At 38.3% G+C, this 27,645-nt stretch overlaps 1 protein-coding gene across 1 annotated transcript in view; it reads right to left on the bottom strand.

Moving 5' to 3' along the window:
* Positions 1-1,527: 1,527 nt before the first annotated feature.
* LOC5578435 (lachesin) overlaps positions 1,528-27,645 on the bottom strand; it is a 334,955-nt gene continuing 308,837 nt past the window's right edge. The window contains exons 8-9 of the mRNA XM_021849376.1: positions 19,752-19,811; positions 1,528-3,261 (exon numbers count right to left, since the gene is read on the bottom strand). Coding sequence (XP_021705068.1) covers positions 3,140-3,261; positions 19,752-19,811 — 182 coding nt within the window. The 3' untranslated portion in view covers positions 1,528-3,139. The remainder of the gene's footprint in view (positions 3,262-19,751; positions 19,812-27,645) is intronic.

Here is a 27,645-nt window from a genome sequence, read left to right as displayed (position 1 = left end):
ATGGTCAATTAAATATGACAGCCAGGGCTGTTAAATATGAAGACCGGCTTGTGACACTGACGAAACAAGTCTTCTCAATGTCGCTAGTCGAAGCAATATTTCATATGCTCACTTCGTCAAGTCGCGATGACGGAGCTCTCACGAGAGCATTTTTAATATTGTTTTGTTATTAAAATTTATTTCGCTTTTTGCAAAATTTCGGGAAGTAAATGTATTTGAAACGTTGAGTGGATATCCTTGCTTGGTTCCAGCAAAAAATAACAATTATAACAGATAATGAATTTAAAATAAACAAGTGTGTGCTTCCGTCACAGGCCGTAGCGACGCAAAAATGAAAGAGAATTTGAAGACTCGCCATCCGATGACAGTGAGGGAAGCATCTATGTAAAAGCCATGCGACACCCATTGCTTCCATTGACGCTTTCCAGCCCTGATGACAGCTATATGGATTGTTTAGATGACTAGCGCGAAGTTGCAAAGGAATTAAATTGTGGACAAGTTGCGTGAATTAAAGATTGAAGTGAATTAATAATTAGTTGGTGGCAGTCTACTCAGCCAAACTATTGAATGTTTTTGCTTGGCCCATGATCACAGTTGATCAAGAGAAGTAGATTCAGTTTTTGTGGATTGTAAGATTATTGACTTCCCATTGCATAGCGCATTTTCGTGCTGGCCTCATGATATAATTGAGCAAGGATGACTTCCACGTAGTTTCACTCCGTGATTGAGCAGAGATTTAATGAGTGCGGCTTGGGATTAGCTACTCATTCTCAATATGCACCAATCGAGGGTTCAAAGTCAAGAGTCAATAACGGCACCGGCCACGCCCAATGCGGTCATCGGGGAAGGGAAGAAATGTTAGTTTGATGACCATTGCAACTAGAGTTGTAATGGAAAGAAAATTGATTTAGTGGGATAAGGTGGCATCCGTTATAAAATCACTGTATTGAATTTTAAAGTTATGAAACCATAGTCAACGATTTTCAAAACAGCGGGGCATAATGCGCCACCTCTTTTCAAAACGTATTTTTTGTGTTCTAAATTCTTATGTATGCAGCAGATGCTATGTAGTTGTATGTCTCTTTGAATTTAAGGTTAAGAGGCATAATTTTAATTTCACCTTTGATTTCATATGGAGAAAAATCCACGTTATTTGCTCTCAAGCATGCCAAAAAGAGAAAAAAAAGAGCAATTCAAAAAATTTTGTAAATTGTATTTCAAACCGATAATTTGAAAAGATTTTAATTGACAAGAAACGTTACAGATATGATTTTTTAAAATTTTGAAGTCCTAGCAGGCGTGGAGAAAAAAGTTCTTTTAGAAATTGCTAAGCTTTAGGAATCCTCTATGAAAAATGTGGTAACAATCATACAGTGATAATTCAAAAACCCGAAACACGCAAAAGGAAAAAAGACTTAAAGTAACAGAAAACACCATTTATTCAGAGGTACACCGAAAGTTTGTTATTTTTAGACAGATTTCGGGACTTTTAGTTGAAAAAAAACTTTGATATTTTTGATATGTTAATAAATACAGTTCGTGCTTACAGCATGGGTGTCTCTATTATTCCACATTTTTGCCACATTAACATTGATTGCGGAAAGATAAAGCAATTTAAAGCTTGTGAAATTCAGATTTGCTTTGACTGTAAATTGAATTGTAATCATTTTGAAAATCTTATGGCAGAGTCAAAAATAGAATAGTAAGTGCAACAAACTTTCTTACATTGTACAATAATTTTTAAGCATATACTCAAACTTCAACAACATTCGAACGGTGGAAATAAAGCTAGAAAAAAGATACAGAACTTTGAATATTTCAAGTTTAGTTTGTCACAGTAATTTTTGTGGTGGTGCATTTCACACAATACCCCAGCCCCTCTCCGCCCAAAGCGCATTGTACACCTAATTCCCCTGAAGATTCTCGACTTGTCGGAGTTCAAACCCTCAGTATGGTCTTGCTGAGCAGCTACGCGCCCACCACAACGGCTATATTGGCCTCCAATATTAAAATGTTTCTTTTCATGAATCATTTTGCATCTTCATTCGAGCTGTAGCCGGTTCATATTTTCACCAGGCTCACACCAAGGCAAAACAATTTTCCAGTTGCTCCCCGTCTGTCTGCTTAACGAACGTCATTTCGCCTTCACTAGCATGCATGCATCTCCTGAAGCGTGCTTATCCTCTCCCTAGCAATAACAAACTTTATTGCATTTTGATGGATGCATTATAATCAAAGTTGATTCAGAGTTTCATCATTCAGCGCCATTATAAAGCTTTAAAAATTTCCATACATAGCTATGACTAACGCTCCATCATGCCGACGATGGCAGCAGGGCTTTGGAAAAACTGCATTGGATAAAAGCTTGCACTGCCCTTGTCTCCCGTTCTCGGCAAAGCAAATTTATAATCCTTTAAAATCCTCTTGTTTGACTTTCCTCTTTTAGTGCGCCACACTTAATTTTCAGTCTACCATTTCCAGCTGATTATGCTTGATGATTTTTCACTTAAACATTTTTCCCTTCACCTCACATTTTCGTTGATGTACATGAGAGTCGCTATATGGATATGGTTAAATAAGCGCAGCAATAGATTGTGATGTACTGTTTGTGTGTGTATGGTATCGATTTACGTACTAGAAATTTACAAGCGATCTCACAGATAACGATCGTTCGATCTTTTACAAGCAGCAATTCTTTCGTTAGTCTCGTTTAGCTTTTATGCACAGAGAAGGAGAATAGATTTCCACTTGAAATCATTTAGCTATCATGAATCGATATTATCCTATTTCACTATTCCACCATTATTGTTTCAAAAGTTTCTCTACCACTACGAGTATGTATTCTACACTGGAACATCCGAATTCTCAAACACTCGCTTCACATTCATTCGCAATCGACTGTTTTATTTAGTCGCTGTTTTTTTATTCTCTTTTTGGCCATTTTGCTTTTGCATTGTCGCCTCAAGTGGCATCCGACTGCGAACGCTGCTGCCGGGAAAACTCCTCGCCGTACCTTCGTCTCACCTCATTGGGGATGTGCTTATGCTAATGAAGCCATCGATGGCGATTTCGAAGCTAGTGAAGGTCCTTGAGATAAGGGGAAAAGCGTCGTGGGGTTTTCCCAGCAAATGTGTTGCTGTCATCTCATGCAGTAGACAAGAGCAGTCAGCACCGATAATAGGATGAGATGCAGCGGTTTGCTGCTGGTCACTAATGAATTGGCACTCGAGTTTCCTCGACCTCGGGCAGCTTCCGCAAGACCTGTGGGAAAACAAGCAGAGATTAGCTGGTAAGTGTGAATGCATCAACACCACCTTCGATGACCGAATGTGGCTGTTTTGTGTCGATTTCCACCGATTGCCGATTGAGCGTTAAATAACTGGTGAACTGATTGAGTTTTTGGTTTACCAAATGGGATCTGCTTCGATGTATTTCCGCATCGTGGGTTTACATATGTGTTCGGCAGAATGGTAGAACAAGCCGATTTGCATTGAAAATTATCGAGTTTAATGTGTTGTTACTGTGTTTTTACTAATAGTATTTGTGATAATTTTCCTACATTGAACAATTCTGATCAATTTTGATATCATAGTAGGGTAGGTGTTCCAATAGCTCCATAGCAGAGAACAAATATTCATATAAAATCAAAAAAATTAAGCACGCAACATTTTTCACATCATTTGAAGCATTTTATCTTGATTTTGTAGAAAAAATACGAAAATTACAAAACTTATATTTATTGTATTATTATACACGTGTCAGTGTCATTATACACGTATTATTATACAGTATTATTATACACGTGTCATGGCTCCGCAATGTTCTGAATTTACTGAAATTGGAAAATTTACACTTTGTATGCCCACAGGGTTGAAACAAGTGTGTCGCACGACAGTTTTCACATTAAAAAAATGGTGAATTTACAAGTTTTCAAAGCATTATAAGAAAATAAGGAGTTCATAAATATTGGATCTGAAAGCGTCAATAATCTTTCAAAATCGTCGTCTTTCTATGAAAAATATCAAAATTGGGGCTAATTTCTGACAGAAATGGTCTATTGACAGGCCAAAACATAAATCGCTCAATGTTCACTCACAGATGGGGCCAAAAAATATTGGGTGCCCGATCACATTTCCGACACGAAGAAGCAAAATATATGAATTCATGTTGCTTGTTTGATCTGTAGTAATTGTTTGTTTGACTTTTGTATATGTAAGCTTGGAATTTCAATTCTGAATTTATTTTTCTATCGTGAACGTTGAACAGAGTACCGTTTGATTCATATTACGGACACTTAAGGCCTCAGGGAAGTATAACACAGCATAGAGCATACAAAATAAATCATTATTAATGATTCCTCAGCGTTATCGAGCGCAGGAAACCCTTAACTTTCGAATGGTGGGTAAAGAATACGCTTCCGAGACTTGAATAATTTCAAATAAATCGAAATGTATGACCTTTTGATGATTCTTATTCCGGACGCTTCCTCACTTTTGCCTTCATATTCCGGACACTTTGATTCGAATTTCGGACATCTCATGAAAATCATTAATATAAAAGTCAAATCATCAATTGAAATCGTTAAACCACTAAAGAGACATCTAAGGCAGTTGGGCATTATAAATTTACATAGATATTTATGGAAATAGCTTACTAAAACGAGCCTTGAAATAGTGAACTTTTGAACGGCAAAAATTGAAATGTTTCGTGTGAAATGTTTCCCATACAAAGTGGAGTGTCCGGAATTAGAAGCTGTCCGTAATATGAATCAAAACGGTAGTTAGTACTGCGTGCGTGTTTAATCGATATTTTTATGTTTCAAACCATTGTTTGGCTTGATCCCTTCCCCCCCTCGGAGCGTGACGTAACTTGTGCATGACCCTCTATAAAAGTTAAAAATGATAAGAACACCGAGAACCAAGATAAAAGTGATATGAAACGTAAAAATAAGGATGAATGATTATTTCCAAGGCAAAAATCTAAGTTGAAAAATAAAACAGAAAAAGGTATAATGAGTGGGCCCTTTTCTGTGTGTTTCTTCTTTAATCGTCCTAGACCTAAAGGTTGCTAGATGAGTTCAACGATCGGAAAGCGATCACGTCATTCACTGGCACCGTCGGCATCGCCATCTTCAATCGTTGGTTCCAACCTGGGAGGGAGAAACCGATTCAAAATTTCTGTACGTCAAGTTGAGCCGAGATTTCTGCTGTTACGAACTGTCACTGTGAGCCCGGATCTTAAAGAGTGGAGAAACATGAAAAAGCGCTTAATTTATCAAAACATATTTTTGCATTTTATCCAAGTTGACAACAAATGGTTGAAATTTAATTCCTGCAAGTCCAAAAGCAATGTCACGGTAGTATCTTTTATTTTGATAGAGCGTATGTATTGAAACACGCATCTTTTTACTCTTATGGGAAGTATGCACTTCAACAGAAAAGTAATCGCCTATCTCGATGCGTGAGAAATTTCTTGCAAGAAATGCTCAAGAAAAGTATTTTTCTTTGATCGCAGTACGCAGTTGACAAGAAATTTCAATTCAAATGGGGCTCACTGTAGAAAATTTCTTGACCATTTCTTTCCGCAGAAATTTTTACTTTTCTTGAGCTGAACAGCAAACTAGCTTTTAAAGCTGGAGTTATCTTGCAGTTTGGAAAAGTTTTGTTTCATTTTTCGTGTGTAGTATCGGTGAATAGAAATATTAGTAGTAGAACGCTAATGGCACAAAACTGAATTAGTTTATTATCACCTTTAACTGTATCTTTTCATTGTTTGTTCGATGCCATGTTGTAGTGGATGCTGTAAACATTTATTTGGCACTTTGAGGATCGGTAGGGGCCCAGATAGCCGTAGCGGTAAACGCGCAGCTATCCAGCATGACCATGCTGAGGGTCGTGGGTTCGAATCCCGCTGGTCAAGGATCTTTTCGTAAAGGAAATTTTCTCGATTCCCAGGGCATAGAGTATCTTCGTACCTGCCACACGATATGATATACACATGCAAAAATGGTCAATCGGCAAAGAAAGCTCTCAGTTAATAACTGTGGAAGTGCTCATAAGAACACTAATCTGAGAAGCAGGCTTTGTCCCAGTTGGGACGTAACGCCACAAAGAAGAAGAAGAGGATCGGTACTCAAGCTGTCAGCGCGTGGCAAACTAGATGTTGGTAACACGAACAGTAGCGACATTAGCATTCGTAGGTTAATGCTTCTACTTATCGGTGCCTCCCTCCCAGGCAGAGTTGCCACATATACAGATTTATCTGTATTTTACAGATTTTCTCGAATATTTTGTGACCAAGAATCTGTACATACAGATTACAGATTTTGTGGAAATATACAGATATACAGATTCTGTATACAGAATTTGGCCAAATTTATATAGTTTTATACAGGTTTTTGAGCAAAATGAAAATTTGTTTTTTTGAAAACCTTAAAATTTTATCTTTGATGTGTCGATTCCTCAATGTAGTTACAAATGGTTGGTATTTTGATGAATTTCTTACATAATGTTAACTTCTTTCTCAATTTTGATGCATACAGATTTAATATACAGATATTTTGTTCTAGGATACAGAAATACAGATAATTGAAGTAAAATATACAGATTTAAATGTGGTTACCCTGCTCCCAGGTTCCAACAACCTACCAACTACAATTCTGGCCGTCCATGGCAGCCGCATCATGAAAATTTGGATCCAGATTAATATTGCGGAAGTATCCTTAAATGTGACGTCACAGTAATAAATAATTGTAAACTGTCTCCGTGGTAGCCAAATCATTTAGAGCACAGCACAGGGTAGTATCCTTTTCACCGTTTTTGTGTTTTTCCGTTTTGTTCCGGACTCATAAAAGAGTCTTCAAGCCTCACTGTCCTTTGTTCAGTTGGAATTCTCTTTAGTTAAATTAGTCAGCCTTTGGGAAGGTTTTGGTGACTATTTCATCTTTATTTTCTTATTGCCTTCAAACTAGGGGCGAACATGACTGTTCAAACCATCCTCGATAAACAACCCTGAGAAGCCCTATTCCCCTAGCTTGCTGGCTACAATACAGAAAACTGTAGTCAAGCAGACATCAAAAATATAGGGTGTCCCAGAAAGTATGGGCACGAATTTACCATACTGCCATTCGGAGACTAGTGCAGATAAAAAAATGATTTTCACACATTTCATTCTTGCACTTATCAAGAGCAGATTGTGAATTTTGAGCGATTTTTTTCGCAACCTGTTTGTTGATGGTGTTATACTTCTGGAAGCTCCTCTTATCAGTTTTGCACAAAACGCGTTATATTTGAGCGACTTAGTTGTACGAAATTTGTGCTAGGTCATTAAATAAGTACAATAAAATGTAAAAAAATAAATTTATTATTGCTGATACGATAAATGATCAGACTATTACTTATTTTATTGAAACTTATTAAGTTAAATATATGAAACTTGAAGAGAAATTAAAAATCCGGTTTCATCTGTGGTCGATTTTAAAAAGTGTCAAAACCGAGTCCTTGTTAATCCGTTAAAACATGTAAAAGTCTAAAAGGGTTGTCGCCTATTCAAAAGTATAGATATTTGACATTAGTAAATCTATCTATATGAATAAAAATGGAATGGTGTTTGTATGTCACGAAATGGCTTACGAACGGGTTAGCGGATTTGGATGATTCTTTCTCCATTTTGTTCTTCAAGGGTTCCGACGTGTTTGTGTTTATAAAAGTTCCAGGACATTCACCGGGAAAGCCGTAAAAACGACAGTGAACGGAACTGTCATTTTGTATGGGACGATTCGTAACGGTTTTCATCAGCCTACTTGATGGGAAGACGAAGTTTGCCGGGACCACTAGTTAGAAATAAATTATTTTTATTTATGTTGAAAATACCTAAAAACATTATGTTTTAGTGAAGTAATCTTACATGGAGAGCAAATCTAGCGATTTTTGAGAATTTCAGCATTTTGTCATATGTTTCCTAGTAAAGCCAAATAAAATTTTAAATGTACTTGAACTCACCACATCGAAGGATATTGATTAAAACATTCATTACTAGTTAAGTTCCAACAACACACAAAAGTAGGGTCTATGCTGGCGAGATAAGAATTGATTTTCTAAAATCAAAAATTTCAATGTAAAAAGTAATTTTATCACACAAAATTTTCACAGACGGCATTTAAAATGCCACAAGGAAAAATACAAAAATATAAGCATACTAGCTTACCCGACGTGGCTAGCCAAGTTCCAACGTAATTTTAAAGTGAATAGCTACGTATAATCTTTCAAATCGCTTGATTCTGATGACCACAAAATCGCCTAAATTTATACTCTGGCCATACTCCATCGAGCACGTAGCCTCAATACTGTTGTAGTGTTCTGATATGAATTAATTCTAACCTTATATGATTTTGTAGTTTTCTTTCTATTGTGAAATATTTCAAAAGTTCCAGAAGATTCTATGAATTAGAGAGTAGAATCTTACCAAAAATTCTAGCATATACTCCCGAAAAGCTGATGTAATTGTCATTTTTCAAAATCTCAGTTGTGGTGAAAAGACCATCGACTCAGGGAAATATCGAGTCATGGAACAGGAATGTTTTGGAAAGCTGTTTTAAGGGATCATAACAGTAAGCATAAAATTTTGTTTTAAGTATGCATCCATGAGTCGATATCGAGTCATGGAACATCGACTCATGGAGGTTTCACTATAAGTTAACAAATCTCGAATATTTGGCGCACATTTATCTTATTCATGTTTATCTTGCTTTCAAATATGTCGAACTCGTTTTAGAACCTGATTTGAAACTGGAGAGACCCGTTTCACATGTACAACTGCAACCCGATTCAAGTTCGACCGAATCACAATTGGCTTAAAGTTGATCCTTAACCAGACGACAATATTCTACGAATTGGAATGAACGATGTTCCAGAAAACTCCAGAATGTTCTCTCAAAGAGCTATTGTAGTGCACCATAATTTGCAATTGTAATGTTCTAATATTAAAAGTGACCGTTGTAGTTCTCTTGAATTGTAATTGTGGTGCTCAATGAAACTTTTCTATGAAACATTTCAAAACGTTACTGTCAGACAGGCAACTCTGAGATTTTATATATGAGATGTGATTTTCTAGACCATTTCTTGGAAGAAATTTCCCACGAATCGAGTTAGGCAATTTCTTTTTTTGTCAGTAGCATACCAACCTTTATATGCTGTTGTAGTGTTTCTTCTGTTGTGAAATATTTCAAAAGTTCCAGAAGATTCTATGAATTAGAGAGTAGAATCTTCTAGCATATTCTCCCGAATAGCTGCTGCAAAGTAGTATGATTCATTGTCATTTTTCAAAATGAAATCTCCGTTGTGGTGAAAAGACCGTCGACTCAGGGAAATATCGAGTCATGAAACAGGAATGTTTTGGAAAGCTGTTTTCAGGGTTCATCATAGTAAGCATACAATTTTGTTCAGAGTATGCATCTATGAGTCGATATCGAGTCATTGAACATCATGGAGATTTCGCTGTAAATTAATAAAACTCGAATATATGGCGCACATCCATCTCATTCATGTTTATCTTCAAACTCGTTTTTGAACCTGAGTTGGAACTGGAGAAACCCGTTTCACATTTTCAACTCCAACCCAATTCAAGTTCGACCGAATTACAATTTGCTTGAAGTTGATTTGTTCACGTTTTAGTCACCAACCAAATTCCTTAAGGCTCAAGAATCCATCATTCAATCATCAGCAATCATTGAAAATGAAAAACCAGTTTTTTCGCTCAAATTTTAAGAAATCCTCATGAAAATCTATCATTGCATTACAGATTGCAAGGGTAATGCAATGATAGATTTTCATAAACATTGCTTCGATTTTGAGCAAAAAAACTGGTTTTGAAAATTTGTAAAACGATGATGGTTATTTTCCTCTTAACAGACGACAATGATGAAGGGTTCAATTATGATGAGTAGAAGTTCCAGAGAACCCCAGATTATTCTGTCAAAGAATGTAGTGTTCCACAATTTGCAATTGTAATGTTCTTATATTAAAATTGACCGTTGTAGTGCTCTTAAATTTCTGTTGTAGTGTTCAACGAAACTTTTCGATGAAACATTTCAAAGCGTTACTGACAGACAGACAACTCTGGGATTTTATATATATGATGATTTATTTGTTTGGTAAAATATTTTGATTCTCGTAATCAAAGTCGTGGCCATACTTTCTGGGACACCCTATAAACCGTAGTAACACGCCATTGACGCTGCGCATTACAATTCTCGCCACATTCTTTTAGAGACATCGTCTTGAGAAACCACTACTTTTGATATCCATATTAGTATGGCTCAGAGTGTTTCAAATTCGTCACAGCCCATGGTAATTCCATCTGTTCTACTTTGCGATCATGAATCATTTTGTACAATATTTGATGTAAAAATACCATCAGGAATGGACCCAAGCTATGCTGAAGGTGTCTGGATTCGAATCCCGGTCGGTCCAGGATCTTTTCGTAATGGAAATTTCCTTGACTTCCCTGGGCATAGAGTATCATCGTACCTGCCACACGATATACGAATGCGAAAATGGCAATTTAGGCAAAGAAAGCTCTCAGTTAATAACTGTGGATGTGCTCATAAGAACACTAAGCTGAGAAGCCGGCTCTGTCCCAGTGGGGACGTTAATGCAAAAAAAGCCGAGAAATATCGAGCCTCTCGGAACACAGTAAGTGTAAAAATCCAGAACGAAAATTCCACCACGGTGCCCCGACAGACCGTTATTATGTAAAAAAATTGTCCATCAAATCTGAGTACAGGGCTCGATTCCTGAGGTCATTCTGCATCTCTGGGCTAATTTTTAAAAAAATCCCTAGGCGGAATCTCGAGAAATCTTGATTTGAAGATTTGACTTAAAAAAATCGATATAAACCATATTGAAATTAGGCAATAGCACTGAAAAACCCTACAAAAACGCTCACAAAATTGGCCAAACTGTTCTCAACTAGTATGTAATTGTTACTATTGTTATGATCAGAAATATTAACAACTGACTTAACTTACCGGAGTGGCTTAAGTATGTTTTTTTTATAGTTTAATTGTTTCAGTTTAATTTATTGTTTAATTTCTACTTTAAACCGGTTGAAATAATACAAAATAATAAATTTACAATTACTAATGTTGTGATTTCGATAGAACAGGGATCTTAAAATGAATGTGACATAATAAAAGTCCGGAGATAAGCCATGAGATTACTGTTATAGTCGATTAGAGAAAGTATCAAACGTTTGTTTAAAATCTGCAATGATTTGGTTGCTTTGGTACGCTCACGTCATTATCAGAATAAACTTAAGCGGATGCCTTTTACGGAGCCACTGACACCCACCTGAATGATGTAACTTTTTATTCCGGCATTCGCACTTAATGACCATCGCATTGAAGTTTGCCTATTTTATTCGCTCCTGTTCTTAACCTTTTAGTCGGTTCGCCACCGTCAGAACCACCACGCTGCTGCTGTGAGCGTGTTGTATAAAATACAACAGCGCGACGATTGAAGTGTTAAATAAATATGGTTAGGGAGCCAAGAATCAACGTTTTATGCAGGGCGAATTAACAATGATGTTTCATTTGGGCATGCTAGCATCACAGATGTATATTAGACTGGCCCAGCTCAGTATGGAAGAAAAATAAAGTTGTATAATTCCACGGAGCACCCCCTAGGGTTATTTCAGCTCATTTAGTCGTTCTTTGAGCTGGCGCAATTGAATTGAAGTTAATATGGGATTTTCAGCTCACACATATAGGAAACAGCACATCATCTCCTGTTTGGGTCAGGAAAATTGTTGATTGCGTTCAATTGAATCCAGAATGTCAAAAACACCACTTGATACCATAGCGAGCAATCTGGTAGAAGGTTGTATGATAATTAAAATTGAGAAAGTTGGTGTTTTAACTATCTGAAGTAGATTTGCAATAATGCTTGGTATTTCTTCAACATAGCTGGGTGGTAGCCACTAAGCGCATCATAGCCACCTATGACGCTGGGCGAGTTGTAGTACAAGGTGCATGCATATATTTGATTGTACAGGAGGGCTGATCTAAGCCTAACATTCAACTACTGAAAGGTTAATTAAAATGAGCTTAAAACCAGATACAACCTTCTGCAACTATGCTCATTAGGGTATCAACTAGTGAATTTGTCATTTTAGGCTCTATTGAATGCGATTTACTAGTCTACAAAGTGAAACAGTGGCATAGGGTCAATTTTTAATATATTTGAAACAAATATTCCATTCAAACTTCGAATTGTATGTGCCAGCTGGGGAAGCAACCAAATGAGTTGAAATTTTGAGAGAGCTTTTTTCTTACCCTAAAGCACATATCTAAGGGGTGCCCCGTTGAGTTTTTCAACTTTTTTGTTTAAGGGCCAGTCTAATGTATATGCTAGAACAAAAATTTTCTTAAAACCTGTGTTGATATCCAAATTGAAACTCCTTGCAATCACTAGCGCCGCCACACAGCGAATTGCGTCAATAAGTGGTGAATATCAATATCTTGAAATATGGGAATTTCGCTATGACAGCGCCATCACGATGTTGCTACTTGTGTTGCCATTGAAAATGACCATTAATTGTATTATATCACACGTCACAAGCGTTTTATGGCTCTTCAACAACTTCAACTGCATCCCTATCAAGCACTGCCTCTGCCCCGACACAACTGAACCTCAATAGAGAAACCCTGCTCTACTGCATTGCGATCGATTCTAATGAAGTCATCAAGAAGCATATGCGACAAAACGCAATACTGAACAGTAAATTCGAAAACTCATCTCGTTTTCATTGCATGTAATTTTACAAAAAAAGGCAGGCACCTCGTCTACAATTCTTACACTTAATTGTATTTATCAGCTTAATCAGCATTCCCTGTTTATGTTTAGATATAACCATCTTTTTATAAGTCTATGCCACAGCTAGATTTTCGTTACTGAGTCGAACGTATCCTAGAAATCAATAAACAGATTGACAATGAATTCTATTAAAACAAAGTAAATGGCTGCAGGTATACATAATGGAAGTCCTAGTGATGTTGATAGCTTAATAACTCATGATATCATGATTTCAGAGTTTTTTCAGCTTATGAAAATACTCCATGCTGTCACGAGTCAAATTGCCGTAACGCAACACACGCGTTCTGTTTTTGATGTGGATTGCCCGGGATCATTAAGCACATGACTGAAGTCATGAGTCGCGCATCCGTTTATAATCGACAACATGAAAAAAATTAGAGGCTCGAACCAGAAACCTTCTGATTGTGAGTCCCGTATCGTACCACATTACCACTTTATCATGTTGGAACCCAGGATTATCGAAACGAATGAAATGATGAAATGTACCCCGTTTTGTGTTGTCACTCTGGATGTTACGCTTATGAAGGAACCATGATTTGTGGTCCTGGTATCATGACCTAACCAAATTATGAATTTCATGACTTATAAATCATGATTTGGGAATCAGAATTTTTCTGTGCATCAACAAAATGAGAGCGATTTCAACGAGTACCAAATAGAGATTGCTGCCAACAGTGAAACGATGGTGCGAATCAAAGCATTGTCACGTCAATGACATCATGTGCTGAATAAAGTGTTCCGCATCTATGACACTTTAGATCGCCAACTCGGATTACCAGAACTGGAAAGTTTGCTGTGCAATTTGCAGTCGGCGTATACGGAGTTCTCTGGTTTTCACAGCCAGATAATAGCAATCATTCTGGACGACGCAATGGAACAGGAAAAAGAAGCTTATGTGTGATTCAAAGATCTGTACAACTAAACGTTTGCCGGAGTGACGATACTCATTATAACTAGACAAGCCAATTCTGCGCCGCAAGTGGTCATCCAACAGCAGCCGCTGAATGCGCCAATTCCGAATTTTGATGGTGACTATGAAGCTGTACCACCTGGACAAGGCACTGAAGTGCACTGGTACGAGCAGTTGCTGGAGTACTCGACGCCAAGACGCTGAACGAGGGAGATTACGCCCACGCATGGAGAATCCTAACGGTCAGCTACAAGAATCAACGAATGATAGTGGCGACGTACATGAGTGGTCTCTTATCGCCAAAGAAGATGACATCGCGATTGAGCAAAAAGCTTCAACTACCTTACCCTTACCAGTCAGGCTAAGGTCTAGGTGGCCTCTAATGTACACAGGAGACGTTTCCATTCGACTCGGTCCATGGCTGCCCGTCGCCAGCCACGCATCATGTGAAGGTTCCGTAGATCATCCTCAACTTGATCGACCCATCTTGCTCGCTGCGCACCCCGTCGTCTGTGCCGGTCGGATTGTTTTCAAGAACCATTTTCACCGGATTGTTATCCGACAGTCTGGTGACATGCCCGGCCCACCACAGCCTCCCAATTTTTGCAAGGTGGATGATGCTTGGTTCCCCCAGCAGCTGGTGCAATTCGTGGTTCATTCGCCTTCTCCACGTTCCGTCTTCCATCAGCACTCCACCGTAGATGGTCCGCAACACCTTCCGTTCTAAAACACCAAGGGCGCGTTGATTCTCTGTACGTAGGGTCCATGTTTCGTGCCCATAGAGGAGTACCGGTCTAATCAGCGTCTTGTAGATGGTTAACTTCGTGCGATGGCGAACTTTGCTCGATCGGAGCTTTCTACGGAGTCCAAAGTAGGCACGATTTTCAGCAACGATTCGTCTCTGGATTTCTCTGCTGGTGTCCTTGTCGGCGGTCACCAGTGAGTCCAAGTACGCGAATTCTTCGACATCATCCTTCATCACCGTCAATATGAACTCGAGGGGGGGGTGGGGGAGTCGTGCCGTGTCTTCTCTTGAGCCCCTCGCTATCATGTACTTCGTCTTCGACACATTGATGTTCAGTCCGATTCGCCTAGCTTCAGCCCTTAGTCGGATGTACGTATCCGCCATCGTCTCAAAGTTGCGTGCAACAATATCAATGTCGTCGGCGAAACCAAGTAACTGAACGGACTTTCTGAAGATCGTGCCTATCCCCGCTTTTATTATCACACCCTCTAAAGCAATGTTGAACAGTAAATACGAAAGGCCATCACCTTGCCGTAACCCTTTGCGAGATTCGAAGGGACTCGAGAGTGTCCCTGATACTCGGACTACGCACATCACTCGCTCCATCCTCGCCTTGATCAACCTTATCAGTTTGTCCGGGAAACCGTATTAGTGCATAATCTGCCATAGCTGTTCGAGAAGCTTCAACAACTGCTCGACGAATGTACGAAGCACGTAGAGAGTTTGGAATACCAAAACCAGCCACTACCAGGAGTGTCCGAGCTGGTGGTGGTGTACCTACTTACAGCCGCCCATGACAATTCAACTAGGTAGCAATGGGAGCAATGTCTTGCGACGACGATCGGTTGTTGAAATACAAAGAAACGGTTGATTTCCTCAAATCCCAGTGTAAGGTTCTGGAAAAATGGGAAGTCGTTCGTTCAATGGCGACAACCAATACGAACGCCATCATGAAATCGCCTACGACGAAGCCGAATCAAGTTAAAAACCTGTCGGAAGTATCAGCGACGACACCACACTCAACTTCATGACGACAAAGTCCAACCTGAATGCAGTTTCAACGATTCCCGACAAGCCGAAGCAGGCTAGTGCGCCTGTTGCATCTCTGTCCACCAGTTGCTCGTGTGGAAATGCAGTCACGGAAGACAGTTCGGCGAGAGACGAAAACGAACAACAGAAGTGCCGCGTTCTCCTGGACAGTGGCTCCCTGGTGAATTTCATCAGTGAAAAGCTGGCCAATTTTATTGGCATCCGAAGACAACCCGCCGTTGTTCCGATAGCTAACATCAACAACATTCGAATGACTGCTCGTGACAAGATAGAGGTGAGCGTGCAGTCTCATTGCAGAGATTTCCCGGCTAAGCTGGAATGCTTGGTTATTCCAAAAGTAGCTGGCACAATCCTGTCCGTCGACTCCTCAAGTTGGAACATTCCTGTTGACATCCAACTAGCCTATCCGAAATTCTTCCGGGCCTGTAGCATTGACATGCTGTTCGGAGCCGAGATGTTCTTCCAACTATTGAAGCCAGGGCACATCATTATCGACGAACACCTGCCAGAGCTACGAGAGTCACACTTTGGGTGGCTTATAGCAGATACTCGGGTTTATTCTACTACTGACGTGAGGTGACAATTGTCGGTCTCGTATAGCGATGTGACAATTCTCGACTCGAGTGAAGTGACTCTCCATTTGATTTACACGGCGAGTCACTTCACTCGAGTCGAGAATTGTCACCTCGCTATACGAGACTGACAATTGTCACCTCACGCCAGTCGTAGAATAAACCCGACTATATGCTAGATTAGACTGGCCCACCTTAGTATGGGAGAAAAATAAAGTTGTATAATTCCACGGGGCACCCGCCAGGATTATTCTTTAGGGTCAGAGGAAGACTTCCTGAAAGTTTCAGCTCATTTGGTCGTTCCATGAGCTGGCGCAATTGAATTAAAGTTAATATGGGATTTTCAGCTCCAACATATAGGAAACAGCACATCATCTCCTGTTTGAGTCAGGAAAATTGTTGATCGCGTTCAATTGAACCCAGAATGTCAAAAACACTACTTGATACTATAGCAAACAATATTGTAGAAGGTTGTATGATGATTAAAATTGATAAAGTTAGTGTTTTGACTATCTGAAGTAGATTTGCAATATTGCTTAGTATTTCTTCAACATAGCTGGGTGGTAGCCACTAAGCGCATCATAGCCACCTATGACGCTGGGCGAGCTGCGGCACAAGGTGCATGCACATGTGTGATTGTACGGGAGTGCTGATCTAAGCCTAACTTTCAACGACTAAAAGCTTAATGAAAATAAGCTTAAATCAAGATACAACCTTCGGTAACTATGTTCATTAGCGTATCAACTAGTGAATTTGTCATTCTGGGCTCAATTGATCGCGATTAACTAGTGTACGAGACGAAACAGTGACAAAGGGTCAATTTTCAATATATTTGAGACGAATATTCCATACAAACTTTGAATTGAATGCGCCAGCTGGGAGAGCAACCAAATGAGTTGAAATTTTGAGAGAGCTGTTTTCTTACCCTAAGGCACATATCTAGGGGGTGCCCCGTTGAATTTTACAACTTTTTTGTTTAAGGGCCAGTCTAATGCTAGATGCATCATCCAAGGACAACCGCTATGGCAACAAGTGGCATCGATCAATGATATCGCTGATTTAATTCACAAAATTTGGGAAGTAGAACAAGAAGCACCGAACACCACAGCGATGTCATCCGAAGAGCAACAGTGCGAACAACATTATATTTCGACGTACTACCGAGAGCGTTATGATAGGTTCACAGTCTGACTTCCGATGAAGAACAACGTTGCTTAATTGGACAGCTGTCGTTCTTTGGCATTAAAGCGGTTTTACATACTGGAGAACAGGTTGCAACGAAATCCGGACCTGAAGACGCATTGCGTCAACTTCATTCAGGAGTATCAAGATCTCGGTTACTGCTGGGAAGTTAACGAAACCAACGATGATGAAAGCTAGAAGACATACTCCTATCATGCAGTTCTCCGCCCTAGCGATTCTACCCCATTACCCCGAATGCCATTAACCCGAACGCCATTACCCCGAATTCCAAACCCCCGAACGACCCATCACCCCGAATGACATTACCCCGAATTCCACAATCATGGGGAAATGTCATCAATATCATCATGTCAAGATAATTGTGAATTCGGGGAAATAACATTCGGGGTGATGGAATTCGGGGTAATGGTACATTCGGGGTAATGGAATTCGGGGTGATGGGATTCGGGGAAATGGCATTCGGGGTAATAGGGTAGAATCGCCCTAGCAGCTCCAGCTTGACTACATGCTGGGGAAACGACCAACTGGAAAGATTTGTACGCAATCGTGTCGCTGAAAGACAACGTCTCACTGAAGGCCATCTGGTGAACTATGTCCGACCATTATCCAATCCACTAGATATTGTTTCCAGAGGAAGTAATCCCGTCGACTTGGTCACCAGAGGTCTGCGGGGGTAGTCCTTTATTCCTCAAGGAGCCAGTCATCAACATCGAGTAACCTGAAGATATTTCTGACAACGAACATCTAGACTGGAAAATAGCTTCATTCGAGAAGCAGCAACCGGAATCAGCGAAATATAGTGCAGCAATCGCGAGGGTTCTATGCTTCAAGAAAAACTTCATGAAGCACAGCGACGAGATACAGGGGTTAGGAAAAATGATTTAGCGATTAAGAATTCAAATGCATATAACTTTTTGAAAAATTGATGGAATTGGATATATCCGGAAGCATTCAATTGCAAATTTGGTCTAGTTTCAGTAATTTGCTTGGCTATATGCCTTCGGCCACCGGAAATGTTCCGTATTTTCCGAGGTTATGTCCAAATCACATTTTTTCTGTCGCTTGCAATTTTGTGTGCTGTGAAGTTCTACAGATTTTAACATTTTCCCAAGAAACTAGAATCAATTGAAGATTGGATATCGCTGGACGCAATAAGATTCGTTGATAATCTTTCGAGACATGACCATTTCTATAAAATTGGTTCCGGAAAGCATGATTAGTCAATTTTATATTTCCAATCATGTATTAACATGTATTATATCCAATAGGGCATCAAACTTCAAGACGATGCTCTCAGGAAAATATTTAGAACCATAAGATGTTCTGACCAATCTATAGTAGGTTCTAGGTGCTCTGGAGGAAGTAGCCAATTAGAAACATGTGCGGTACCATATCAATTTTAAGAATTTTGAATGTAATGCTTTTAAAAATATTTCCAGAATCACTGGCTGTTATGATCACTCAAAAGTAGGTTCCAAATACCCCGGGGAATGTGGCCAAGTTAAATCATATCAATATGGGTAACAAAGATTCAAGATTTTCGAAGCTGAGTCATCCGGAACTATTTCAAGAACCATCAACTGCTCTATAGTCGGTTTGAGGTGCCCCGGGGGATGTGGCCAATTTTGAATGTGTCCGAAATCGTATTACTGTGGATATCAAACTTCAACATTTTTTAAGGTGAAGGAAGCATTTTCAGAAACACAGACTGCTATGACCACTTTAAGGGCTATCCATTAACATCATGGCCATTTTTTTGGATTTTAAGATCCCCCTCCACCCTCGTGGTCATTTGTCCATAGAAAAATTTCAAAATTTTCATGGACCGTCATTGGCCAGCTGTTCAGTTATACCAAGCTAAGGGCCGTGGGTTTCTATTCCGCTGATCGCGGATCTTTTCGTAATGGAAATACTCCCGACTTTCAGGGCATATAGTATTCCCGTACCTGCCTCACGATGTTTATATGCAAAATGGTCAATTGGCCAAGAAAATTCTCAGTTAATAAGTGCTCATAAGAACACTAAACTGAGAAGTAGGCTCTGTCCCAGTTGGGACCTAATGCCGGAAAGGAGAGGCGAAGAACTGAACATTTTTGTGGTTTGATAGTTTTGGAAGAGTTTTCCATCAGATTCAAATTTTATGTAGCTTTCTTGAATAAACCAGATCACAATATTGTTCCTGAAGTCAGTAACCACTACAAGACCATTCAATTAAGTCAAAATCAAGCTACTCTATACAGATTCAATTACAATACCATTGAAGTATCACAGACTTGCCATCATCGGAATGGATTTCGCTCTCGTACAACCGGTGCAAACGAAAAAAAAAGCTACATCAGCAATCCTCGGAAGCTCGACTATCTCACCAAGCACCGGGAGTTTGTGTCACAGTCACCTACCTCCAATTATATTTAATTGATCGTCGTTTGTTTGCACTCCACCCGGATGAATTTTGATTTCTGAAACGAGAAACAGAATGGAAAAATGAGTGAACGAGAAAAACAATGGAAAAATTGCCAAACAAATCATCCCCACTCGTAGAACAAAGGAGAGTAAATCAAAAGCTCGCTGTTTGCCGGAATCGGAATCAACGTTGGCACTGATAGCTATTATAATAGAGTGGAAACAACAGCAACAAAGACCTCCACAGATGACAATGACAATCAAACAAGATGGAAAACGACGACAACCGACTACATCGACTACCGCTGTGACGGTGATGATGATGCTGATGATGATGTTGTAGGTACCAGTTTGTTCAATTGTCTTCCGACCATCCCCGATTGTTGATGGTGCAAAAAAATGGCGCAAAACGAACGGGAAAATTATAAATGAATTGATTGAATGAATAGAAGTGATTGTTTGTTCGGAGGAAAAATCTAATTAGTTCAGGCCGTTTTATGCTTGTTCGCCGGTCGTGATGGCTTAGCGAAGGACTGCGTTGAAGTATGGTTTGTTATAAGTATGCAGTCAATCGACCATTCTTGATTGTCAACAATATTGTGATTGCATATCTAGCAAGCATATACTTATTGTCGTTAGAAATACCTTTTTACAAAGGATTTTTTTCCGCCTGAGATATCGCAATAGAAAGAGATTTCCAGCGAATATTTTTACTGTGTTGCTTCTGCCACAATGTAAAGATTGAGCATGGGCATGAACATAGATGGCTGTAAAATTCGTAGTTGCCACTTCGTGACTGACCAGAACAATCGAAGTTGCACTGGAATTTAATGAATGGGGCATGGAATCGGCTAACCATTCTCAACGTACAGTGGCCCAATTTCATATTCGTACAGGACACTGGCGTCACATCAAGTAAGTAAAAAACTATTAAATGATATATTGAGTTTGAAATGCTTTATCTATATTGATGGCCATAGGTGTCATATATTATTTGACAGTCATAAAATGTTTCCATTTACATTCATCTTTGGATTAATGAAAAAGTATTGATTTGTTTCTAAAATTCACCCAATCCCATATTCGTACACCTATCAAAATTCAAACATACAACATTCAAAACTGAATTTCAATGCTATATTTGCTTGCTTAAGTGCTATATTATGTTGTTCAGACGTAGTAGAGTACATTTGGACAATTTATAAGCGGACATATATAAAACTTAGGTAGAATTATTAAAAATACCAGTTTTTCAATGGTTTTTGCTACAAAACTCATTAATTCTAACAATAGTGTTTACTTTTGTTGTAGGAATCAATCTGAAAAATATATTCATGAGCACTGAAAGAGTTTTGGTGAAAATATATTTAGTTTACAGAAATCGAAAAAAGTTTTTATCCCCCTTGAGTTTATAAAATTGTTATGTCATAACTTCAAAACTCTTCTTAAATGTTATTTTCAAACAATGTAAACCAAATTTTTGTTCTGAACAACAGTAAAAGGTTAATTTCAAACTAGTCTGTAGAAAGAATTTTAAATAAGAACTTCGTTTTACAACAAAGTACTCTACACTATGCTGTACATACCTTCACAAAATTGATGTAATCTCAATATTCAATTACTTTTTAATTCATATTCAAATTATACTCAAAATAGGACCCTATTCTGCGGTTTATTCATTTTATAATATAAATACAAGATATTGCGAGTGAGCGGAGAACAATAATATACTTTTTACTAGAATATAACCTGTTGTTTTCATCATTTCAAATAACGCATGTATTATAGTGACGGCAATAATATTTATTCTATTGATCTCTATTATATTGTTCGGTAGTTAAATAAGAAATAAACATAATAATTGCGCAATTTTAAGATAGGAATATTAACTATTGATAATGTACATCCATTTAAGAGCTAAACTGAAAGAAATTGACTATAATTGTTGGTTCAGATTTTTTATAAATGTTATATTAATCAAGATTGTGAAGTATGATATACCGATATTCACTCGTAAGTACTCTAAAACTGATTATATGTTTTTGAAACTCGTTCAGTATTCGTAGTAATCATTGTTAATGAAGTGTACTTGAAAAAAAATGCGTTATTGTTCGACTTACTAGATTGTTTTAAGCAAAACAACATTAAAAAGGTGGTATTTTTCTTAAATTCACATAAGTTTCAAATATGCCCGCCTATATTTTTTCTAAATGTACTCTACTACATCTGAACAACGTAATTAAGATATTGAGCAATCGTTTAGCACATAAAAAATAGTTTTAAATGTTGTTTGTTAGATTTCTGTTAGGTGTACGAATATGGGATTGGCTTAAATTTAAACACAAATTCAATACTTTTCCAATATTCCAAAGATTTTAGCGAATAAATAGAGTTCATGACTGCCGACCAATAGATGACACCTACGACCTTCGTAATTGATAAAGTATGTCGAAGTCCGTAAATCATTTAATAGTTTTAATCCTACTTGATATGGACACAGTGCCCCGTACGAAAATGAGGTTGAGTCACTGTACATGACAGCTCAAAATTTGAAAGTCAATAACGGCGCACTGCCCATCCCCCCCCCTTATAAACATCATCCACCCCCGCAGAAGCAAGCGACGCAATCAATGGTTCAAACATCACTCTGTTTCTGCCACAATGTTCGATAAGATAAAAATTAAATTGGTTTCTTTATCCTTATCAATGCATCAAGAAAAGTTACGCAATTTGTATTAACATTGAATAGAATTTTAAACATATTTTATAAGTTTGGGCATTCCGATGAGTTAACAAATGCTGTGCATGGCGTACCAATGGATATGCGACGTACTTGAAACAATGAAATAGAGAAACTGGATTTGCAATTGGGCAATTAGTACGCGGAACTTTAAATCTCTTAACTCAACAAGCGATAAGAAAGCCTATAGCTCATTATCACTGCGAATTAACAGATTGTCCTGAAGATTCAGGCTTCTGACATAAGCGGAAATTTTCTCGATTCCCAGGGTATACAAGTATCTTCGTACCTGCCACACGATATACACATGCAAAAATGGTCAATCGGCAAAGAAAGCTCTCAGTTAATAACTGTGGATGTGCTCATAAGAACACTAAGCTGAGAAGCAGGCTCTGTCCCGGTGAGGACGTTAATGTCAAGAAGAAAAGGAAGAAGAAGGTGTGCTGAGTTTTCGCCCATGAATTTATCTGGCTCAGGGCCAATGAAGTCATGCGATGCTCCATTAAGAGCTAGCTCATCAGCCAATGTATTTCCAGCGCTAAAAGAATGGTCAGGTACCCATACAAGGCTTACTGAGTTGACTGAATTTCGTTCCTCAATTCGTGTCTACCAAGTGAGTAAAACTTATTCAGTCTTAGCTCATGAGAATATACACCTGCACCAACTCTACCTTCAATAAGGGAGCCATCAGTATAGCATACTATACAGGATGTTTGGTTCCGGGTTTTTAATAATTTGAGAGTTGATAGGTCTCCATGAGATATGAAAAAGTGCCCATGGAACATAGGGTCGAAAATCCATGCCAAGAGAGTTATTCACGATTTTAAGATTTTCAACTTAGCCATCTTTTTGTAAAAAAATATTCAAAGGCTGAAATTATGGAAGGTTTGCAAAAAGTGACGGAAAAATCAGCATTTTTTTACGTATTTTCATGAATTTTATTTGAAAATCATCGTAATGAATGTTAAAAAAGTTCTTCTACAAAACATGCATTAACTTGTTGACTATCAAAGTGTCTTATAGATTCATCACAATATCACGTTGAAAGTTGTGCTTCAAACAGCAAAAAAATAATAGTTGGTTACCCTATTCGTTCGTTCGTTCGTTGGTTGATGCCTCCGCGTGTGAATGAAATTCTCGGAGACGACATGTTGGTCGTGCCGAAGCGAAGGGAAAATGAAATCGCTTCGCAACATGCGCCATATTCTCTTCGCTGCGGCGTTCGGTTTGCAAACAGTCGCATAAATAGATTTAGTGCGCTCGCCGCACGACCATCGCAGTAGCGAAAGTGTGTTTATGAAGACTGAACTCTTTAAATTCCTCGCACTAATAGCTGAGCTAAGGTGCAGAGCAGAACAGATTTATGCATTTCTTGCTTATGATGTTGCACTTTTGATGCATTTTGAAGGGTTTTAGGTCGTCTATAAATTACACAGAAGTGGACAAGGTAGAGTAGAATTTATGCCGTGATATACAGCACGAGCGAGGTGAATTCTTAGGTTCAATAAAGTAATTTAGGTATCGCAGCAATGCTCAGCGAGAACTGTTGGAGCAGCAGGATGAGATATCTTACAAAATTAGTGATCATCTCTCCGACTACAGCTTGGTTGTTCGTCTAAGGTTGCTTACAAATTATGTTCAATAGATCACAATAACCTCTCAGTTAACTTTGTTTTCATAAATTCAAAAAAATAGACCTGCATGTAATATTTCATATAATTTGCAGTGGTGAATCCAGAAAATTAGAAAATTTGAATTAGAAAAAGTAGATGTTTTTACGAAAATTGGAATGGTTTAAGACGGTTCAACCAAATCATTTTGTTTTTGTTTTATCCAGCAAAATAATTGAATAACTGCATAAAATTAAGAATTTCTTTTAAAATTGAGACATTGGCAGTTTAATAGGTACTTTGTGTAGTCACAACAATTAAAAGCCATAATTTGTAGATCAGTACTTTTCTTGAGAAAAAAAAAGCATTGCAATGATTGTAACACGACATTAAATATTTTGAAAAAACCAGATGAGAAAAATTCTACATTTTTACTTTATTTTTAGAACAATTTATGATAGATTGAACGAAAACGACACAATTTCATCAAGCAATTAAAACAAAATACCTGCTGGAAACCCACCAAAACCCAGAGATATGAGAATATGTCATTTTTCAAACAAAACTAGTTTCATGTTATTTAAAGCCTCCACAGCAATTTACGGATGCTAATGGTCGCCACTATGGCAAGCCTGTAAAATTTCGTAAAGGGAAATATCCTTCATCATTTTAGTAATAGAACCTCCGAATTGTCAACCCTCCGAGAGGGCGTAAGTGTAAACACGACTCGTTGGAAAAAAATTATTGGGATGCACAATATTTTATTAATAGTATATCTCACTATCAGGAACTTTGGTGATCACCAAAGCCTCACTAATTTGAATTCCAATCAAAAAATAAAATTCAATTCACATTTTCAAAACTGAATAAGCCAAACATGCTGTTAAGAGCGGCACAGCCTGAAGTTTTTCGTATTTCAAGTAGTTTCACACCAAAAACTTGTTCCAAAATCCGCTAAGGAGAAGAGGGAGGGAGGGTTGACCTTCAAGCACACCCCCTCCCACTGATCACATGTTTCTGTTTTGTAGACAATATGATCTTAATTTTTTTCTGGCGTTATGTCCCAATGGAGACAGAGCCCTGCTCCTCAGCTTAGTGTACTTATGAGCACTTACCTACTGCCGTTATACGCATAATTGTCCCATGTTACTTTTTGTGCATTTTGACTTTTTGTCATGAAACACTTCAATTTTACGTATAGTTTTAGAAAACACTTGTCAAAATTGACTTTTTTTGGAAACTCAAAAAAAAACAAGCCAAGTCAATTTGTCCCATTGTTGAATTTCCACGCATAACTATCCCACTACTGTATTTCTACGCATATCTGTCACACTAAACAATTCGCAGCGCTGATCTCGAACAAAATATTCAGTACGCAGTTTTTAATGTTTTGTGAATTTGTATAATCGAGGAGAATTCATCATTCATGCGTGCCAGATGTCCAATTTGATTGAAATTTTCAATATCAGAATAATTTATCATACGTTTTTCAACGAAATTCAGTTGAATTTCAAGGATCGATCATAAAATTCTTCTAGTCTTCTACCGCGGTTTCAGGGCATCGGCTCGAAATTTAGCGTAATTTCGGATTTATTACGGGAGTACTAATGTTAACCCTCATAAAGAATCAGTAATCACTACAATTTCGAGTACATGGCTTGCGGAAAATCAACTTCATGATTTAGTAAATCAAGTATAAATGAAAATAGTTCAAGCGTTTTTAGATGACTTGGCCACATGCTGGGTTATTCCTATTGCCGGTTCACTGGTAGAAAAAGCCACTATATTGACGAATCTGAAACCTGGCTTGCGATATATCAATCATATTGAATTTGCAAATCAAGTCTTAAGCTGGTTCATATGTATTTGAATGACTTGATCACATGTCGGATTGTTGTGGATACTCGGTTCCCTGGGGGAAATGGCCACTAAATTGGCGGTTCAGGAGCCTAACAGGCAATATCAAACTTCATTAATAGGGTCCTAAAGGCCTGTCCCAATTTTAATGCCAAACGCTTAAGTTTTGGCCAAAAACACATGTTTACTTAATTTTTTAATGTTTTTCTTTTGTTTAAGTCCAAAAAACATTTTTTTAAATTTTGTCACACTCCTTGGCTTAAACTCAAATTTTGGGTGTATTTTTCTTTCCGTGTCCCTTCCGAAATGTCAGTTAGGAACAACCTCAGTGTTAAAACTAAAAGCCCTGTGGTGTTTTTGTCGATTAAGCGAACGTCAAATATGATCAAAAGTGTCAAGGTTCATTTATGGACCCAATTTTTAAATTAAAGTTTAAATATGATGTAGCCGTTATTTGAGCGGAAAAAATGCTAAAATAGTTGCAGTAACATGCTCTTTCATGTCATTAAATAAAAACAAGATTTCATTAAACATTTTAGGACCCAATTCCCAAATCAAGGCTAAAGAAGGGTAATTCAAACGTTTTTAGATGACTTGACAACATGCCAGGTTGTTTTGGATACGCTGTTCCCTACAGGAAGTGGCCATTACATTAATGAATGTTTGCCCTTTACTGGCATATACCAGATATTGCTAGTATGTCCGAAACATAGTTTTGGGAACTTGTAATCAGAAGACACAGTGTGTTTGTTTGACAAATTGAGACATGAATTTGCGAAAAAAATACGCGTTCTAGTGAGACTCGAACTCACGACTCCGTGTACGCTAGACCGGCGCTTTAACCAATTAAGCTACAAAACACCTTATGATTCTGCGGAATAGAAAGCCAAACTGAATACGAGTACTAACTATGAACACATCTCTTTTCGCAAATCCATGTCTCTTTCGGACTTAGATGCCAAACCCCCAACACGCTCACGTTAGTATCTCCCGATCGCAAGTGAGATCGAATTGTTTATGAATGCTGAGTTCTTACGCTCTACAGCCGCATACCTATAAGCCGAACACTTGCCGGCACGAAATCCAGTATGCGTTGAGCTCTCAGCTCAGCTGTAGCTTAGTTGGTTAAAGCGCCGGTCTAGCGTACACGGAGTCGTGAGTTCGAGTCTCACTAGAACGCGTATTTTTTCGCAAATTCATGTCTCAATTTGTCAAACAAACACACTGTGTCTTCTGATTACAAGTTCCCAAAACTAAGTGGCCATTACATTGGCGGTTCTGAGACCTATATAGTGACACAACAAAATTCATGAATTTGCAATCAAGTCAAAAGAAGAATAGTTCAAGAGGTTTTGGATGACCTGACTACATACTTCGGTGCAAGTGTCAATTATGTTGACTGATTTAAAACTTTATTTGAGATGTATCAAATATCATGGTTTTGCAAGTCAAGTCCATAGAAATGACAAATCGTGTGGAGATTTGTGTCGTGAATTCTCAGTTCAAAATTTACTCCGCAGATGAGTTTTTGTCAAGCCTACAGTAAGAGTCGTGTTGCGGCAGGGATTATGGTTTTGGATAAACATACTATTTTTTAAAGTTTACCGTCATCACAAATACCACCTTGTACGACACATATAATACCACTTGCACTATATACCATCCAACACTTTGAACTCAATA

This window comes from Aedes aegypti, chromosome 3 (assembly GCF_002204515.2).
Source record: "Aedes aegypti strain LVP_AGWG chromosome 3, AaegL5.0 Primary Assembly, whole genome shotgun sequence".
Lineage (NCBI taxonomy): Eukaryota > Metazoa > Arthropoda > Insecta > Diptera > Culicidae > Aedes > Aedes aegypti.
Note: the sequence above shows the minus strand (reverse complement) of the source record. Positions and strands in the feature narration are given on the sequence as shown.